The sequence below is a fragment of the Prionailurus bengalensis genome, chromosome D1 (genome assembly GCF_016509475.1).
Source record: "Prionailurus bengalensis isolate Pbe53 chromosome D1, Fcat_Pben_1.1_paternal_pri, whole genome shotgun sequence".
Lineage (NCBI taxonomy): Eukaryota > Metazoa > Chordata > Mammalia > Carnivora > Felidae > Prionailurus > Prionailurus bengalensis.
This window is the reverse complement of record NC_057346.1, coordinates 111471534-111492392: the sequence shown is the minus strand read 5'-3', so window position 1 is coordinate 111492392 and position 20859 is coordinate 111471534. Positions and strand designations below refer to the sequence as shown.

The 20859-nt window shown below is 51.3% G+C and overlaps 1 protein-coding gene across 31 annotated transcripts in view; it reads right to left on the bottom strand.

The window, feature by feature from the left end:
- Positions 1–293: 293 nt before the first annotated feature.
- The window catches only part of PPP6R3 (protein phosphatase 6 regulatory subunit 3), a 136520-nt gene continuing 115954 nt past the window's right edge, over positions 294–20859 (bottom strand). For 10 of the 31 annotated variants that reach the window (XM_043581880.1, XM_043581884.1, XM_043581886.1 and 7 more), the window contains 9 exons: positions 19904–19958; positions 18632–18762; positions 13386–13507; positions 10524–10677; positions 8989–9095; positions 7389–7539; positions 5272–5289; positions 4885–5004; positions 3979–4246 (listed from right to left, as the gene is read on the bottom strand). In XM_043581880.1, coding sequence (XP_043437815.1) covers positions 4141–4246; positions 4885–5004; positions 5272–5289; positions 7389–7539; positions 8989–9095; positions 10524–10677; positions 13386–13507; positions 18632–18762; positions 19904–19958 — 964 coding nt within the window. In that variant the 3' untranslated portion in view covers positions 3979–4140. The other 21 variants (XM_043581908.1, XM_043581910.1, XM_043581909.1 and 18 more) reach the window with 4 other exon arrangements.

Here is a 20859-nt window from a genome sequence, read left to right as displayed (position 1 = left end):
CCGTCCGTCGGCCGTCCCCGGGAGTCCGCGTCCTTGAGACAAGTGGAAGGAGCCTGTCCTCTGGCGGTGCTGGGTTCCGGAGGAGAACGCACGAGGACAGTCTCTTCGGAGAGGAGCTCACGGCAGCAAGGGTTCCTGAGGAGGTGCGCCAAGGCCAGGTACAGCACCCCCGCCATCCGTCGCGGGCGCGCTGCCGACCCCACGGTCCCGGAGCGCTGGGTCGGCCTCGGTAAGCCTCACACAGAGTTTTGACACCATTTACAATGGAAAAGTAAATAAGAAATAAGGCATTCAACATTTGATTCTTTTTTATTTCCATATGCAATGTAATGTTTAGGCACGCTGCTTGGGATGCTAGTTCTAAAAAAATCGTTGGCCATTATTCAGAATATCCTTTTGGTTTTAAATACTGGTCAGGAAAAACAAATGATGTAAAAATACGTGAATAATTTTCTATTACAGAAATGAAAAACTGATCTGCGTCTAAAAGTGCAAGAGGTGAAGTAACTGAACCCTTTCCCCAGACGATACGGCAATATACAATATATTGCTTCAGCTGTTTGAGAAGGCTGTGATGTATCTTTATATTGACATAGAAAATTATAAATTACACTGAATTAGTATCCATAATCACTATATATATACACAAACCAGTCCTAAAAAAAAAAAATACACTGGTTTAGAATTTACGAGTGAAAACCTCACAAGGTACAGGAAAACAATCACCATGCTTAGGTGCCGGGTTTTGATTTCTGGTTTTAGAATACCAGCCTGTGAAATGGACGCGCTCTAACCCATCAGCAGCACGAGCATTCTCCAACTGACCTGCCTCGCAGGATGTAGGTTCGTTAAATACGCAAACGCTCGGAAATGTTCACTGGTGATGCTTGTTAACAAGGTAAATTTTGGTGAATGGGTTAAAAGGCGGAGGAACTACTAAAACAAAACAAAAAACAGAAACAAAAACGAAAAACGAAATTACTCAAACCACAAGCCAGGTACACTCCAAACAGTCTAGTGTCTCACCTGTAGGAATAACCATTTCAAGCAAACGAGACTTTAACAGAACATATGGCTTTCCAATAACATCGATTTATCAACTAAGCTGTAGCAATAAATACTTAATCTCTACCCATAGACTTACATTTTTTGATCCGTTTAAAACAATACAGAAAACAGTTACCAATCGAAAGCTGGTTATAAAAAGAACACCAAATATTTCTTATTCAAAATCACGTTTGTAAGTCAGACCAACCAAAATAACACTCAGAGGGCATTTCAACCCTACGACTCCTCGCCAGCCTGGAAGGGAAATGAATTCAGAATTTTGTACAAGGTGAAAAATGTACGAAAACTGCCTAATACTTTGGTCACACTAATAATTGTCAAATAGTTATGTTTCAAATACAATAGATCTGTGTATTCACTTTTATAAAACTATTCTTACAGCCATTTGAACTACAGTATTACTGCCATTATTACACGGGTGGCAAGATCGTATTTCACAGGCTACCCATTATTTAGAACAATACAATATAAACATACGCAAAAATTCTTGGTATTTGTCAATGTGCAATATTTTTACACTTCTGGATTTCTCTGTACAATGTCTTAGAATCTAGAATAGAAAGGTTGCTGGTCCTGATCCCTTGCAGAGCGAGTGCAGCAGTGGCGGCTGGGCGGGCTCCAGGTGAAGTCTCCAGGGGCCCCGAACGGTGGCGACGTGCAGCCCTCAGTCGGCGGCGGAGGTCACTCATCATACGGGGCCATTGACCGACGTGTCGCCTGGAGTGCTTGGCTGGTCAGTCCTGCGGGGGAAGAGACAGACATTTGAGGCACTCAAGGTGGAAACGTGAGACGGTTCGTGAAAAACTTCCGTTTAGCTCCCCAAGGGTGGGGACGTTTCCTTTCCCAAGTTTACCCAACGCCCAGTGCAAGGCCTGGCACTGGCGGGGAGGCGGGTATTTAATGGACTGCTTCACAGACACAAACCTCCAGGAAGCCTAACTGAACAGGCTCTAGCTTCCCCTCTGCGGTGGTGAACGGGCACACAGGCAGGGCTGCGGCAGGGAGGGGCTCCGTGAAGCCGTCCCGCCTCAGCCTCCCAGGGGCACAGGTGTGGCCTAGCTCGGCCGCTTTCAGACTGTTGCTCCCGGACCCGTCATGAGCCCCTTGCTCATTTCTCCTTCCAAACACCTGTTTATGTGTTCCACGTAGGAGAACCCACATAAAATTTCACTTGAAACACAGGATTCTCCTACCGAAAGAGGGGGGAAAAAGCTTGTGAACAGGCCAGCTCTGGAAAACAGGCGTGCACTTTCACAAACGTGCTTCTGCCGGGCAAGCGTTAGGCTGAGGCCGGGCACACAGAAGAGGGAAGGCTGGACAACACACAAACCCCACGTTCCTGCCAAAACGACGGGCCAAACGTGGCAGTCTTGGCCGTGTTTCCAGAACTTTGCAGCGCAGGCTCGGGAAAGGGGGCTAAGAGATGCCCGGGGAAGCACACAGGTGCCTCGGGACCGGCTTGCGGCTCAGGAGCCCAAGGCTCCAGACACCTGCTAGTGGTGACAGAGAGCCCAGAAGCCGGCTCCGCGAGAGACACACGCTGCTCACGTTCAAGGAGTCTCCGCACCTCAGAGACACGACGGTACGGACCGTCATGGCTCACAGGCTACAGGGTCTCCAGCGCGTTCTCTAACCTCTCTCAGCTCGGCTTCTCCCTCTGGGAAAGGCGGGGGCAAGTCCCCCGGAGGTGGGGGAGACGGGATCCGTGCAACGTGCCTGGCGCGCTGGCCAGCACAGGAGTCGCACGTGCTTGACGGACAGGAGTTACCGATTAAATACCGTGGCGGTGCGCCCCTGTCACCCCAAGGGAGCATCACGCCCGGCTGTGACGGGAACCGTGTGGGGAACAGGGCACACGGAGAGTCCCGACAGCTCTACCTCCAACGCTGCCACACGTCACTCAGGGCACAGATGTGACGCGTCAGACGACTTACCTTCTCCCTGCCATCACGGCAGCTCAACGCCACCTTCTCAGCGGCCTTCCTCCACCGCCCCATCTAAGCGGGACTCCTGATCTCAGCCAGCTTTCCCGATTCTTCAGCGGCACCTCTTTCTACACGTCCCTATGTCACCCGGGCGCCTGTCAACCTACTGCTTCACCCTCAGGCCTAGACCAATGGCTGCCACACTCACGTGTGTTGGATGGAGGAAGGACAAACAGATGAGTGCACGGGCACAAGGGACGCCCTGGTCTTCTTCCGCCAGCCCTCCCCAGTGCCCCTCTCCCCACCCCCCCCGCCCCGCCCCACCCCGCCACCCGAGTCTGGCAGGCGGACAGGCAGGGCTCTTCGCACCAGATGTTTCTAGGTGGGGTCCCCGGAGGCAGATAATCTGCGCTCCAGAGATCCAAGGAAATGACCCCAGAGCCTCCTGTAACACTTGTGCCCGAGAAACCAAGAGGCTCCCAAAGCGACTAGTCTGAACGGGAGCAGACCTGGACGACCCGGCCTTCGAAGCAGTTCTCGTAGAAGGGAATGTGTAAGTAGCAGGAGGGAGGGGACATACCTGGCGAGGGGTAAGATCCTACAAAATACCTTGAAAAGACCTAACCCGAAAACCCCAGGCAAAACAGGTGACCTGCCCGGATGCTTGCACAGCCGGGGCTGGGTCCCTCGGGGCTGGGGAGTCACTCTGCCTCCTCCCACGGCCCGCACGAGAGCCAACGTGCTCAAAGAGTTCTTGTAACTCATCTGTTTTGTACGCCCCAAAGGCTTTTTTTAATCATAAAAGCAAACCCTCGTGCTGTCATTCCCAGGAGAGAAACCAAAGCAGGGTTTGCTACACTACAGGTCTGCCGACCAGTGAACAGAGCGCGCCCCCTGCTGGCCCCCGCTGGTCCCATTACCCCGAAAATGGCGAAGACTTGGGGGGTGGGGGTCTGGCGAGGGGGAAAGTACAACTTCTCTGAAATGGCTTTAAAGGTTACTTTATTCCTTATGGAAGGAATGTACAAACTTAGATGTGTATAACCAAAAAAGTTAACTCTGGGAAGTGCTGAGCAAAGTTCCTTGTGGTCCAAGGGCAAGTCCTCTTCTTGTGCGAGCTCTGGAGCAATCGGAGGCCGCCCTTGCTCTACCTGCGAGGCCGTGCGTACGGGCCGGGGCGCCGGCCCTCGGCGGCTGAGGCTTTGGCTTGGCCTATCCCTTCAGACCACTGGCTCAGTCTAAGCAAAAGGTGACTAGAAAGAAAACATCACATTCCAAATCACTCAGCTCTGGCTTAAGCAAGACAACTATTTTGCAAAAACAAAAACCGTACAGGGAATCATCTAAGACTTAAGAATATTTAGCTACATTTATAAAAGGGCCTCCCGGAAGGCTCTCCCCATGTGTCACATATGCGTGATCGTGGGAAAAGGGGCACCAGGTGCTGCCCGTGGCTGGTGGACCCAGTGAGAACTTTGGCTGCCACAGCCTAGGGACCCCAAACCCAGAAGAGCTCAATATCAGCCTCAACTTAACATGTCCTCAAAAAAAAAAAAAAAGTGTAAGGGGGAAGGTATGCCAGCATCCAAGACCTTTCCATTCCCAGTAACGTTTCAAAGAGCCAGTGATGTTACTGAATCTCCAAAAACCAGTCAGATTTTTAGCTTTTGGAGTAAGGAGGTAAACTGATCTATAAGACCTTGACTCAGGCACCCTGCCTAGATGCGGCCTGAGAAAATGTTACCGTGCTAAGTCGCTGAAAGCCTGAGGATACCTGTAAGGCCCCCTCCTGTGTCCCCAGCCCTGGATGCCAACCTTCCTCCCAGCTCCCAGGAGACAAGAGCCACAGCCAGAGCAGAGCCTGGGCAGGTCCGAGGAAGCGGGGAGTTACCTCTGCTCTGGGCTACTGCTGGGGGGCCGGGGGCCCGCAGACTTCGCCTCTGCTGTCTCAGGGCTCTCCTCCACATCTTTACAAGCAGCATCTTGAGAGGTAGACAGTTTTCCTTCCTCGCTGCAGTAAAGAGGATGACAGGCAGCATTAGATGCCCGGGCTGCCAGCTCGGGGGGAGGATGAAGGTACATGCAATGACCCTGGAAGTCACGGCTGCCACGGAGCGGAGCCCCGGGGTTGAGCATGCTCGGGGGAGGGGCCACAGGGACCACAGACGGTGACTGGGAAATCACGGACGGGAAGGAGCACACACAGGAGGGAACCGGAGGAAGGATGACGTAATGCGGCTGGTGTCGGATCGAGAACGGCCCGTGTTACCATACATACCGATAGGATTTCAACACTCTGAAGCCCAGTGTGCAAAACAGAAAAAGAAACGTACAAGAGTTTCAGAATACTCCTATAAATGAGGAATGTGGGGGGGGAATGTGTCCACGACTGCACATAAGCACAACTGCAGACTCGGTGGAGGTGTCAAATGAACCTGTTTGAAGGAACGGGTCTTTAGTTACGGCACTTTGTTTTCGGGGCCCAGCCCAGCATCACACGGTCGGCCGGAGAGACCCCGGTCGGCTTGCTGCCCCTGTCACGTGAGCCAGCCTGGGACCGGGGGCCTGCAGTGGGATGGAGCTCCTCGAGGAGCACCGCGAAGGCCGAGAGGCGAGAAGGGTGGCCACGACAGGCGAAAGCGGCTCCGAAGGGGTCACAGGGCTTGGGCGGGCGAGATACCGGCAGGGTTCTCTACCCCTTCGGTGGCTGCTGGCGGAGGAAGGTAAGTAGCAAGTGCTGTGGCTCTCTGGCTCTCTGGGGGCTGCACAAGCAGACTGTGGCCTATCCTGTCCGGACTTCCCATTCTGACGCCATAATTTTGGCACCCACGTAAGCTAAAGGGCAGCTAGCGGTTCCCTCCGGGAAGGGCCGCCATTCTCAGAGCTGAGTCCCGTCTTGCACTTGCTTACGAAAAACCCAATTTGGGATGATTTTCTTCGGTGGCTTTCGGGAGGGTCGAGGCAACCTATAAGGAGGAAATCGGCCTAAAGTCTGAAGAGTCACCCGAGTCACCTGGTTCCTTACTCTTCTTTACCCGCACCCCCCACCCCATCCTCACGAAAGCAACTATCCTGATGTGCTCACCGCGTGTTACTGCCGTTCTCGTAAAATGCAGTCATGGCCTGCGGCACGTGACTGGCGAGGAACGGGCCACCTCGCTGTACTGCTGTGGACTCACGCTGGGAAGATCATGTGTTCTGGCGATGGTGGCACAGTGCCCCGGTGCGTGCACCTCCCAATTCCACCTGGCTTCTCACAACGACCCGGTGCCCAACTGTCCTCTGCCCCGGGCCTCTACGCACAGTGCTGCCGTCCTCGCCGCCGTGGCCTCCACGTGTCCGCTTCTTCTGGGACTGCTTTTATCAGTTCTTCCCAACTGTCTCTAGATTCGTGGGTTCAATTACTCAGGAATTATCTTAAACTTGATGTAGTTGATGAATGCCTTTTATGATGGGTCCTGGCTGCTTATTACTGATGCAGAGAAAGGCTACCGATTTTTAAAAAATTTACTCTAGAGAAAGAGAGTGCGAGCAGGGGGGAGGGGTGAAGAGAGTGAGAGCCGAGAAAATCATAAGCAGGCTCCATGCTCAGCACGGAGCCTGACGTGGCTCGAACCCACGAACTGTGAGCTCACGACCTGAGCCGAAGTCGGATGCTTAACCGACTGAGCCACCCGGGCGCCCCCGCTAGCTTCTAACTTTAAAGTTGTGTGTGTATACGCTCACATGGAAAGTCCACGTCCCTTCTTGTGCCTGCTGTGTGTTTTGCAGCGACCTCCTAATGAGGCGGGAAGCGCCCCTTCCGATCCGAAAGGCTCAGCGGAGCACAGAGGCCACAGCGGCAAGCGCGGATGCCGCTGCAGCACACAAGTCTTGACGGAAGTGTTTGTGACCCTTTCAGTTTTCCGTTTTTATTTTCCATTAGGATCCCTGTTTTGCTCCATGAATTTAAAAGTGCGGTTAGTGTCCAAAATGTTTCTTAAGCTACCATTTTGCTACTGAATTCTCACGGCTGCACCGTGTCTGGAGAAAGTGATGTGCACGACACTGATCCTCTGGGTTTTGACGGGCTGGAGCCCGTATGCGCGTCAGTTTCTACCGTGACTACAGAAATGTCCATTTCCTATACTCCTCTATTTAGAACCCACTAGACTTAATCCACAGTCTTCCGAGCATCACAGAGAGAGAAAGAGAGAAAGAGAGAAAAAGGCACTCAGGGACCCCAAACTCTCCATGTCTTCGTTTAGATTTATTGGGCTCAACAGAGAAGCTGGGAAGAGGTCCGGCCAATGTCTGAACCCACATCGGAATCAAATTAAAGATGCTAACACTTGAGGTTTCCCCCCGCCGTCCTCCCACAACCTGAAGCTGCCAGCGTGATCCAGCCCTGGTTACCTTTTGAAGACTGCGGTTTCTGTCTTGGCATCTACAGTGAGGCTGAGAGTTTCCTTCATGCCGCCGTTCATCACTGTCTCAGTTACCTTGTCTGAACTTTCTGTGTCCTCCTCTCCGTCAGAGCTGGCCTCCATGGCTACGCTGCCTGGAGCTGAAAGCAACACAGCTGATGGTCACACGGACCAAAACCAACAAGAACGGGGCCCCGCTTTCCGTGCAGACCCAGCCACCCGGTGTTCCAGCTACTGCTTGGAAAAGAAAGAGACTGTTTGCTGGCTGCCACCTCGGCCAGTTCTTGACGGGCACGGGCTTCTGAAAACTGCCCACTAGGGAGACGTCCTGCCGGCCCTCTTCAGGACCACGGGCCCCCTCCGGCCTTCCCAGCTCAGCACCTACCCACACGCCCAACCTCTCCCGGCCGGCTTTCCCAGCTGGACGCTCCGGTTCACGGCAGACAGCACTCTAGGCAGCCACACATATTCGCCCGCTTTAGCCCACGAGTACCGAGGAGACAGTTTATTCAGGGTACTGTTCTCATTCTCTCTTTCAGTTGGGTCCTATTTTCAATTGGGTCCGACTGGGTCCTTTTTTCTTTCCCTAAGTTACTTTCCCGTGGTTCCTCGTGGACCATTTCTTTGTTCTGTAACAGGGAGCTATACGCTATATTGGTCACGAGCCTGGGCTCTGCGGTCAGACCTGCCGAATTCAAACCCCGGCCTCGCCACTTACTAGCTAAAGAACCCTAGGGCAAGACTTTCCTTACATGTAAAATGGGGGTAGCTGAACCCACGTGCGAAACTGCGGAGGGATAAAACGAGATCATCCACATAAACTACTTAAAAGCAGAACAAATAAACCCAATATTAGTTACCGGTTTTATTACTTTTCCCACCCCTTGGTTCTTGGGCCCCACCCCCCGTGTCCTCACTTCTCGTTCTAAGGACCTATCTACTTCTTTTTTCCTTCCACACGCTAACTCCTCGCACCCCCCCTTCCACCAACCTCCTCCCAAGCCCTGTTCGCCAGGCTGAAAAGAGCTCAGGGCCTCTGCAAGGAACGGCGTGTACAGCTTGAATAGCGTGACGATCCACTGGGCCCACTTCAACTGTTCATAAAGGTGAGAAGGAAATGAACAGCCTTACGGCCTGAAACGTGCCTGGACACACACACAGGCTCCAGCAAAGCAAACTCCAAGTGACTAAAGAACTGGGCACCAGCTGGTCCTGAAAACACACGTGACTAATTCCGATCTCATTCACACTGGGTTCTGCAGGCTAACCAACCGGGCTCTTCTTCTCTGGGCCTGTTTCCATTTCTGCACATTGACGGGACTGAGTAACTGACATCTCAGATCCCCTACGCCTTCTAGAATCAACGCGCTCGGCTCTGGAATGAACACATCGTTTCTCTTCAGCACTTGCCCCGTGGACGTCAGACCTACCATCCCGATTTCCTGACTCCTATCGGCCCTTGAGCCCAAACCTATTATGTGGACGGAAAAAACTAGATCTAGAACACTAAGCACAGAGTTAAAGCCCGAACAGCCTTGGCACGAGCGGCCGGTGGGCATGCAGGCTCGTGCCCTGTTCTCCGCACCCACCTTCCGGCTGCACTCCCAGGGCGGCAACACTGGGAGCCAGAGGGTCCATCGGTTCAGTGCTGGTTTCCATCTCCACTGGAGAATTACTCCTTAGAGAATCTTTAGTACTTTTAGAAAAGAGAAAATTCAGTTCGTTAGCAGTGGGAAACAGCCCTCAGTTACCATTATTCACAAAACCCTCTGAACATCCAGGCTTCGCTGGGGCGACGCGGGCGGTCGGTTACAGACTCCGCCGACACAGAGGTCTAAGTGCAGACAAGTGCGCTGCCTGAAGGTCGACGAGCGTGGGCAGGGAAACATTCCGCCAAAGCAGCAGGACAGTAGCTCAGGGACTTCCCAGAGGTGTGCAGGGAAGGTTCAAAACGCACCAGTCCCGCGTCCTCCGCGTGATCGCCAGGCCCGCAGGGCTGGGAAGGCAGGGGCTCGCCCTGTGTGGCACCAGCTGCACCCGTGGTGCCATTTTCACCAAAGTCCCTACTTTTACCTCGAGCCAAACCGCCTCAGGGCCTTGGTGACACTTCAAGAGGCGGTATGACTTGTGCACAGGGTCAAAGACGAGCACGCTGCTTCAACAACGTGCCAAGGAGCCCAGGGCACCTAACCTCCGGTCACACACGCGGCCAGAGGCGGAAAGGCGGCGGCCCGGTGCGGCGGCCCGGTGCGAGGGCGGAGCCAGTGAAATAACTTGCGACGCCCTGGGGACGTCTGCCCACAAATCTCCCTTCTACGTGTGAACGAGAACTTCCCGCTGGCACGACCGCCGCCGTAAAGCCGTGTGGGTTGAGCCAGCTCTGCGGTCTGCCGAGGGTGGCATACCCGCAGCTGCTAACAGCCTGTCCTCTGGTCTGCAGTTACCGCCACCCGTTAGAGCAGGGAAAGCCACAAAGTCTTTCAAATGGGGCGGTGGAGACTGTTTTTTTTCCCTCAGTAGACAAAATAAAACCACGTTTAGCAAATCAAACTAGGCCTAATAAGGCCTAAAATCCATAGTTAATACTCAAATGCGGACAAAACCGTTCAGGAAAACTATGAAATGACAGGGCGCTGTCGTGAAGAATGCTACAAGTAACAAGAAGGACGGCCCTACCCTTCACGCCCCGAAGTATCAGACTAACTACCAGCGACATACAAGTTGACGTTATCTTTCACCTGAAGACACATTTTGCACTGTTAGGCAGCGCTCTGCACAGAGGCACCTGTCAGGAGTCCCTGGGCTCCACCTTGCTCCCATTCTCCTCGACCCTGTTTCCCGATAGCTCGGTGGGGCCAGACGGGCGCCTGCAGACGGCATCTCCGTCGGCGCCCTGCTACGTCACCTCCTGGGGCCACACCTTCCCGGGCGACGGCCTTTCCCAGCTCATCCTGGACGAGAGGGAGGAGGATGAGGCTGGTCTCCTTGTAATTCGTTGCCGTCTCCGCCACACCGATTCGTAACCTTGTGTCAGGCACGACCTTCACAAACGGTGTCAGCAGCTGGCACGCCACCCCCAGTTCTCCAGCGGAAAGGTTTAGGGAGCTGGCGCACGGGCACTCACCTCAGGGAAGACGTGAACTCCGAGAAAGAAGCCCAGCCCGTCTCCTTAGTTGGCATTGGCTCCTCTGTGCTCCAGACGTCAGACCCTACAGAATCTAAAGGAGCACCGTGGGTCGTCTCCATGGGGACATCAAAGTTGGCTGACCAGTTGGGTGCTGAAAAGAGGGGAGGAATTTCATCTTGAGAATACTTCAGTAGTTTAACGGAATACGAGAGGTCTCAAAAAAGACGCGCAACGATACTATGGACCAGAGTGGTGGGGATGGGACAGTCCCGCGGAGGGCGATTCTTACTTCTTATTTCAACTCTTATTCCTAAGATTGCTTTTCCCCATAGAAATACCACACAAGGCCACTTCTGTCCCAGTTAGGAAAGGAAGGACGCCGGATTTGAGGTTGGGGTTGGGAACAGCTACTATGACTTCCGGTGCTCTGTTGAACCCTCAGATGCGAGGCCTTCTGGCCAAGCGTCTGCAATTTCATACTGCGGGAGCATTCGCTGTACCCTGGGGGTTGCAGCGTTCTAGAAGTTTGCTGTGGCCGAAACAAGAAAGAAGGTATATGCAGATGTCTATGGAAATCACGATTCCATGAAAGATTTTGAGGAGATGAAGGTGGCTGGTATCTTTCAGAGTGCAAAGCGATGTTGGAATGTGAAGAGTCTCTTTGGGCTGGCTTCCACGGAAGTCTGTCACTGACCTGTGTTCCCCAACTTGGAAACACGAACACCGGGGTATGAAGTAGCTTCTCTTGATAAACGAACAACTAACAAATACCGTGGGGTGGGCGCCTGGGTGGCGCAGTCGGTTAAGCGTCTGACTTCAGCCAGGTCACGACCTCGCGGTCCGTGAGTTCGAGCCCCGCATCAGGCTCTGGGCTGATGGCTCAGAGCCTGGAGCCTGTTTCTGATTCTGTGTCTCCCTCTCTCTCTGCCCCTCCCCCGTTCATGCTCTGTCTCTCTCTGTCCCAAAAATAAATAAACGTTGAAAAAAAAAATTAAAAAAAAAAAAAAAAACAAAACAAAACAAATACCGTGGGAAGAAACACACACACACACACACACACACACACACACACACACACACAAACAAGGACATAAAGCTACATCTAAAAGAAGATGCTAATTTCTTACTTCTGACAAATGTACCAAGACTATAGTAACATTGGGAGGATGACGGTGCACGGCCACTCCCTGCACAATCTCTGCAGCTTTGCCGTAAATCCAAAGTGATTCCAAAACAAAGTTAAAAAACGAAAGAAGCAGTATCAGTATGCTGGCCATTCTGCTGCCACAAATTGGAGACTTTCAATGCTTCCCAAGTCAGGTGTGGCCCCACTTTGCACTTCTAACGGCCTCCCCACACGCAGTGCCCCTGTCGTCAGCACACACAGAAGGCACAGCGCACCCCCAAACCCTTGGAATCCGAGTCTTTCTGTGTGCTACAGATCCGTCCGGCCGGGGACTCCTGGGGAGCCTCAGGGTGGGCTGGTTGCCAGGGGAACCAGCCGGGGGTCAGAGGGCTGCAACTTCCAGCCCCCACCCCACAGCCCAGCCTCCTAGGAACGGAGCAAATCACGAAGGGCCAGTGACTTAATCAACACGCGGCCCCAAAGAAGGGTCCATAAACACTCAGACTTGGGTCCAGAGCCTCGGGGCTGGTGCACAGAAGGCGGTACCTGCCACACTCGAGGGGAACAGAAGATTCTGTGCTTGGGACCCTTCCCGACCACGTCCCAACCTCTCTCTTCACCTGGCTGCTCTGCTCGTGTTTATATCCTTTAACCCATCCTCCCTGTGCTGCCCACCAGCAGTTCACACCCAACCTGCAGGTCTGTTTCGACGCCGCCTCCTCAGAGATGTGTCCCCTGGGGCGACACGAGGTCTCTGTGTCTTTGCTCTCATTGCACACCACGCTTTAGGCTACACAGAAGTGACCTTCCCAGATGAGCTCCCCAGAGTCTACGGCAGTCTCCCCATTTCCTCAGGAGACCGAGCTCCGGGACGTGGACTGTGTGCTGTCCCGTACCCCAGGCACACACTTGGAACCTGATAAAGGCGTGTGGATTCTAACTGAGCTACAGACAGAAAAGCCCACTGCTTCTTCCTGAAGATGGTGAGCTGGGAAAGCAAGGAGAGGAGAGACCAAGCCTCTCTCGCTCGCTGGGTCTGCGCCGTGGGGGGTGTGCTGGCTACCGCTAAGGCCCCCGGTGCTGGGGTGCTGCGGTCCACCCGAAGCCCAGAGCTGGGGTTCGGCCTCCAGAACTGAGTACCCAGAGGCCTTCCTGGGGAACAGGAGCACTGTCAGCCCCGGGGAAAGCCCCAGTGTCAATCCACATGGCTCTCTCACGTAAAAATTAACCTGAACTTTCAGAAGTCAACGGTATTTTTGTACAGGCCAGCTAATGCAAGTCTTCTTCGCAAGTAGGACATAGATAAGCACTAAGGCGGGACAAGTTCAAGGGTCACAGTCCATAAATAAACCGAAGAACCCATTTCCAATCATTTCAGCTTTAAGGTGTCACCTTCAGGATAGTCCCTGCTGATCCCACAAACACAGCACTTCCTCATCTTTTCATAATCTACGTGGTCTCCCTTTCTGCCAGGCACCCAGAGGCTGGAGCTCCCAGTGTGCTGTGTCCTCCAGCCAGACCCACACAGAGGGCATCCATACCGTAGGAGATGCCCCACCCTCAGAGGGACAGCCAGCTCCTTCCCTCAGCCCCCACCCTTGACACTTAAACCTCCTAGGGGACTCAGAGGATGGAGTTTCAACCTAACTCCCATCCTGCAGGCCAGGGCGCCTAGTTTTAAAATACACCGGTTTTCAACACACAGAGATGAATACAGAAGGAAGACGACTTACGTTCATTCAAGTCTACCTCCATTTTATCCTCCGTACTGGCACCACTGGGTTCAAACAAGTCTTGTTTCGCTCCGTCTTCTTCTTCAGAGTCTGTACTTTCTTCACTGTCTGTACTCCCCGAGCTGGAGGGGGGGGGGGGGGGGAGGAAAGACTAAAATATTTAATGATGCCTATCAGTCACCAGCTAAATCCAGAAAATTCTGAAGGTCATCCAGTAAGAAAAAATAACATGCACTTTGTCTGGATCATTCTTGCCTTTGTGAACATGCTGCCTAACCCTGCTCTCAGCTGTCCCGCTGGCCCCTGTGCATCAACACGTGGGTGGCTTCTCACAGGATGCAAACGCCGCTCACTGTGGCACTGCCGTCACGGCCAAGGTGTTGAGCTGCTGTTCACATGCCGACCTACCTACCACCCACATATCATTCCTCGAGGGTGTTTTCCCACCTTCAGCAGTTTAACAACCAGGCTGTCATTACCATAGGGCCCCAAGAATCCTTTACATGGCCCGCACAGATGCCCCACGTCAGACATGTGACTTGCAGGTATCCTCCCGAATCCACGCACCATCCCTTCCTGTTACTAGTGCGGTCACAAGAGCAGAAGCGCTTAATTTTGACGCACTTGAGCTTATGAAAATTTCCTTTCATGCATGTGCTTTTGGTGTCGGATCTTAGAAATCTTGCCCTAACCCAAGGTCACAAGGATTTTCTGTAGAAGTTTTACAGCCTGATGCGTCACATTCAGGTTTAAGATCCACTTCGAGTCCCCGTGTACGTATGGTAAGAGGCACAGACAGATGTTCACCCATTCCAGAACTGTTTGTTCAACAGACTATCCTTTCTCCACCGAACTGCCCTTGCACCTTTGTCAAAAGTCAGCTGTCACCAGATCTAATAATTTATACTCTATTCCGTCCCCCGATCTACTCCGTCTTAACGGCCACTGTCGCAGTTACTGTGTTCTGAAATCGGGTGCTGCTGGTGCTCCAATTCGGTGTTATGAAGGTTGTTTTGCATTTCTTTACGAATTTAAGTGCCAGCTTGTCGACAGTTACCAAAAAGCCTATTATCATTTTACTTGAGATTGCACTGACTCTAGATCAATCTGGGGAGAAATGGCATGTGAACAATACTGAGTTCCAAATCATAAACATCTATCAATTCTGGATTTCTCTCAGCTGTCTTGTGATTTTCAGTGTCCAAGCCTTGCACATCTTGTCAGTTACCCTTATATATTCAATATTCTGATGCTACTATCAATAGGGCTGTTTAGTGATGTCAATTCCAACTGTCTGCTGCGGTACGGAGAAGCACGATCGTACTGATCGATCATGCCAAACCCACTGAACTGTTCTGATAGCCTTTTCGGAGATTCCAACAAATTTTTCTACGCTGACAGTGACTGCTGTCTGTGAATAAAGATAATTTTACCCTTTCCTTTCCAATCTAGACGGCTTTTATTTCCTTTTCTTGACTAACTGCACTGGCTAGAAGCCTCAGCAACAATAGCGAAAAGCCTTGGTAAGAGGAGACCTCTTTCGTCTGGTTCCTGGTCTTAGGGGGACACTGTTCACTTTTGACCACTTTTTAACCTACCAAGCCGTAGGTTTACTGTAGAAGTTTTAAGCAGGTTAAGGAAATTCTACCTCCAGTTTGCTAAGAATTCCTATCAGGTATAAACGTTCGGTTCAGCCACACGCTTACCGATTGATTTTCAAATATTAAACCAACTCTGTAATTCTGGAATAGACTTTATTTGGTCATGATGTATTATTGTTGCCTTTATTTACTGAAACCTTGAAAGGCGTTTCTGCATCCACATTAACGAGAATAACGCAGTCACATTTCTTGTCATGACATGTGATGTCAGCTCTGATGTCACGTCACACTGATGTGGCCTCTTAGAAATGAATGAGCACTAGATTCTCCTTTTCAATTTTCTAGAAGCTTTTGTATAAACCTGGTGTCATTCCTGAAACGTCTGGTCGAATCCACCAGAGAAGCCGCCTGGGCCCAGAGTTTTTTGTGTTTTATGTAGGAAGTTTTAAACTAAAAATTCAACTTTCATAGATACAGGACTATTCCACTTATCTTTCTTGGGGGGCAGGAAAGCTCTGGTAGTCTGGGTCTTTAAAGATCGTCTGCCTCAGTCGGTCACGGCATGCCCTCAGTACGTTGTGGTGTCACTGCTGTCATTCCTGGTCGTAGTACCGTGTATCCCCTGCTTCTCTTGACTGCTCTGTCTGGAGGGGCACCAACTCCTCAGGCTTCTCAGAGGATGACTTTAAGTCGCAATGATCTCGTCTACTGTCTTTCTGTTTCCTAAGGTGGAAGCCAAGGTCACGGCCTGGAGAGGTCTCTACTTGTGCATAAAAACAGCACTAGGACAGTCTGGTCACGCCCCCTTTGATTTCCTCATTAACCCACTTGTTATTTCGTTTCCATGTATTTAGGGATTTTCCAGAGATCTTTCTGTGACTGACTTCTAACTGAATCCCACCGGAGTCAGAGAACATGCTTTGCAGGACTTGAAATCTTAGGAACATACTGAGACTTGCTTTATGGCCTGAATAGGATTTCTCTTGGCATAAATATCTCACATGCACCGGACAGTAGGGCCTCTGGTGCTGCTGCTGCCTGAGGTGCCTTGCACATGTCCGGCAGGGCCGCGCTGACAGTGGTCCGCGTCTCTGATTTCTGCCTGTGGTCAACTACTGACAGAGGAGTGTAGACGCATGTTGATGGTAACCACAGTTTGTCTGCTTCTCTTTGCCGCTTCACCAGTTTCTGCCCCACATATTCTGAAGCTCTGTTAACAGGTATGTAGGCATTTAGAATCGTTATGATCTCCTGAAGATCTGACCCCTGATGACCTTTTCTTTATGCTTTTCCTCTGAAATCCGCTTTACTATTAAATATGTAGGGGCGCCTGGGTGGCTCAGTCGGTTAGGCGTCCAACTTCAGCTCCGGTCATGATCTCGAAGTCCGTGAGTTCGAGCCCCGTGTCGGGCCCTGTGCTGGCAGCTCAGAGCCTGGAGCCTGCTTCGGATTCTGTGTCTCCCTCTCCCTCTGCCCCTCCCCCACTCATGCTCTGTCTCTCTCTCTCTCTCTCAAAAATGAATAAATGTTAAAAAAAATTTTTTTTAAATATGCAGACCCTCTTTTTTTCCAGCCTGTTTGTGTCTTTATATTTCTTTCTCAGATGCAGCATATGTTAGACCTTATTTTTTTATCCGATCTGAAATCCCTTCATTTTAACTAGGGTTATGAGATCATATGTTTAATAGCATTTAATGAATCCTGATACGGTTGCCTAGGTTTAATATTATCACACTGTTATTAGTTTTCTGTGGGTCTCAGTTGCCTTTATTGTTTTGTTCTCTTTTTAGATATTTTTTATGATTTAATTTCCTTTGTTGGCTTATTAACTATAACTCTGTTTTTATTGCTTAGTGGCTGCTTCAGGGTTTACAATATATAACCATAACTTACCAGTCTACCCTCAAGTGATACCATAGCCCAAAACTAGAAACCCAGATGTCCATTATCAGGTACAGGGATAAACACAGCCACCCATTCGGTGGGTAGTACATCCATTTAATGGAACACTTCTCAACCGTAAAACAGAATGAGCTGTTGACGCATCACCCAACATGAATGACTCTCACAATAGTTATGCCGAGTGGAAGAAGCAACATAAATTACATAATGTGCAATGTGACTTACACAAAACTCTAGAAAACACAAATTATTCTAAAGGAACAAAAAGCAGATGGGGGAAGGCAATAGAAAAGGGCAGGAGGAAACTTCTGCGGGTGATGGATGAGTTCATGATCTTGATTGAGATGATGGTGTCATGGATGTATTCATACGTCCAAACTTGGTACACCGTATGATTTAAATAAACGAGTTTTCTGTACGTCGATTACACCTCAACAGAGCTGTTAAATAATAGAAAGTTGCCTTTTCTCATCATCCTGTGCTCCCTCTGGGTATCAACTGTCCTGTCCTCTAGGATGCTACCTTCACTGCCATACTCGATTCTCTACGCTCTCTACAGAGGGTGCCCCGCTGGGGGTGCGACTGCTCCAAGGTGTGAGGACGGTCTGCCATCACAAGGTGAACGGTAGTAGGCAATGGCCATTCAGTGAATTCACTCAACACGAGGCCCAGAATTTCATAGTGAGATGGTGACAGACAAGTTTGGGGCTTTATCTTAAAAACAAAACAAATAAACAAAAACAAACAAAGTCACCATGAAGATCTCTGTCTTTGCTTCCTGGTCCTGGAGCTGCAGCTACCTGGTCATTACAAAGTAACAAGGCAACACGCAGACGGTGACAGAGTGGGCATGAGAAAAGCCGCTAGGTTTAATGACCTTACACGGCTGTGGATTATGAGACAAATACACCGTCGCGGTGTTTAAGCGACAGGTGGGTCCTTCTGTAACCCGAAGCAGTACGCTTCCTAAGAGACACGACAGCTGCCGGTGCGCGCGGAGAAAGGGCAGGGGTGCTGGTGCCCTCTACCCAGCAAGAGGAAGAAACGGCCAGTGGGGCAGGGGCGGGAGGGGATGTACTTTTCACCGTACGTTCTGTTTTCTTCGAATTGTCTGCCAGGTGGACACATTACTTCTTAAAAACACATGAAAAAAACAGGAGAGTTCCGCTGCTATTCTCCCGACTATGAAGATGCTGGCGATGGCTACTCGGATAACAAGAACTCCGTGTTCTCGTGCCGGAGTGACAAATTAGACGGGAAAAAACCCAACTGGACTGACCCCAAAGGGCCCCCGCTGGCAGGAGCCCGTCTCCCCAAGCTAGACTAACTTGTAGAGACAGCTTTTCCCGCCCCTGGGGAAACCTTCAGTCTTTCGGAGGCAACCATACAGAACTCCGCTTGCGCGGACGTTAGTGGTGAGGGGGCATCGACCCGAAGCGCCGTTCGCTACGTTCCTCGGCGCTGCCTCCCGTTCAGAAGAGGCCGCGCCACGACGCATCTCGAACTACGTCTAAACGCTCCCTGCATTTTCAAGTTCATCACCTTGACTCGTCCACACTCCTGTCACACTGGACACGGGCCGACTGGCACCACCTCGCGTCAGCTGACAAGGGCATTTCTGACCGCGACAGAAGCACCGGTCTCTAGGTCGCATACGTGCATCTGCCGAGGACCCGATGTGCGTCTCCCAACCACCCCCGACTCTCCGCCTGGGGATTACGGCCACTGTAACAAACCCCTCACCTGGACCGTCTCTGGGATTCCGGAGCGAACGCAATGTGCTTTTCCTCCCAGATGTCTTCCTCATCAGAGCCGCCATCGTCAAACTGCTGGATTCTTTCCTTACAACATGCTTCAAACAAGGCAATATTTCCCTAAATAAAAGCGAGAGAGTGAAAAATAACAAAACAAACTTAAAAATCAAGTTATTTTCTCCACAAGTTACCAACGCAAACTTCCTTTAAAAAACAGTGTCTGTCTGTAGGGGTGCCTGGGTGGCTCAGTCGGTCGAGCGTCCGACTTCAGCTCAGGTCACGATCTCACGGTCCATGAGTTCGAGCCCCGCGTCGGGCTCTGGGCTGATGGCTCAGAGCCTGGAGCCTGCTTCCGATTCTGTGTCTCCCTCTCTCTCTGTCTCTGTCCCTCCCCCGTTCATGCTCTGTCTCTGTCTCAAAAATAAATAAAAACGTTAAAAAAAAAAATTTTTTTAAACAGTGTCTGTCACACACACCAAAACGAAACGTAACAGCACGCAACGTCAGCTTTTGCGGAACCACAGAAAGCTCCCCCTCCAAAGACTCGATTCAAAACTGGCCCACAGAAGCCTACACGGTCTCCCCGGACTCCCCTCACCCGGAGAAGCACCGTGTTCCCTCCAAGAGCCTCCCTGCCGCCCCCCCCCCCCCCCCCCCCTCCGCCAAGATGCAATCCCAGATCCGCCCTGACAACAAAGCAACCCGCGTTTCCTCCGCTTTTACCAGCTAAGCGGCAGTGACGGTAACAGCAACAGCCCAGTCAGGACCTTCTACCTCATCACATCAGCCAATAAGCCAGCGGTCCCTCGTGTCAATCAACAGAAAAATCAGGACCGTGCCCACTCAAATGACACCAATCCCGCATCATTTGCCGACAGGGCCGACTTGGTGTCTGAGCCCTGCCCGGGGATGACACGCTGGCCCTGATCTAGCCCAAGTTTCTCTCCCGGTGACATACATCTGGAATAAAAGGCATCTGGCTCGAGTCAAAATGCACTCTCTGAAGTCTAGCCTGTAATCACAAGTGACCCGGTTTAGCAGCCCTGTCACATCTTAAACCAGGGTTGCAAACTCACATCCCCACAGGGACCACGCAGGTGACACGGGTGGGTGAAGTGATACCAGCCTAAGATGAAGGGTCCTGGGGCGCGGAGGGTCCCAGCGCACGTGGCATCCACGCACAGGCTGGGACAAACCCCAGGCCCCACTGTCCACCTCTCGTATACCGTGTTGCTAAGGAGAAGAAACATTTAATACTTACGCTTTCATTTGTATTGAGAGTAAAGTTGATGTCTGATACTCGATCGAAAGAAACACTGTAAACAAAATGTACGTACAGGAGTAGTTAATTGCCTACACACGGACAGAAACATTATTTGCAACATCTTCCACATTTAAAACAGTTACCCTACCATTAAAATCTCCACAGGTAAAACTAAAGCAAAAACCTACTTGCATTAAATGATGCCTCTTCCCTCGGTATGAAGAAGGGACGGAAAGGCAGGGACGGATGCCTTGTAAGACAGAACGAACCCACCCTCGAAGCCTTTCCGTAAAAGATCTTTAACATCCACGGCAACAACCGTGGTTCCACGGGCCATACTTACACAACCAAGAAAAAGGTTATTTGGAAAGAAGAAACAGTCAAAATAGGTACCCAAAAAAAGTACCCAAGGGCTGTCGGCTCTCAGACACTGATCTTTCTCCCGGGATGGCCAAATTCATCCACAGAATAGACACCCCCCAAATCCTAACATATGGCATGATCGGCAGGAAGGTAGGGGTGGAAGAACTCATAGCCTGTGAAACATAATTTCTTGAGGAAGTAAGATTCTTATTATTTTGGAGAAAGGTGGTGAGCAGGGGAGGGGCAGAGGGGCAGAATCTTAAACAGGCTCATGGCCAGCTTGGAGCCCAAGGCGGGGCTCCATCTTGGGACTGTGAAATCATCATCTGGGCTGAAATTAAGAGTCGGACCTTTAACCGACTGAGCCACCCAGGTGCCCTAAAGTCAGTATAATTCTTAAAAGATCTGTTCTAATCAATCATTACTCCAAGCACCCAATACGCATTTTAAAGGGACTGGATTCCTAACGGGTAACATTTAGTGAGAGCGGAGACAGGCAAGCGCCGAGATGCTGCGAGGGGAGCCCGTGGGCTCTGGTGCGAGCGTTTCTGTGGTACAGACACAACCACCACGGGGGCAGCCCTTGTTCA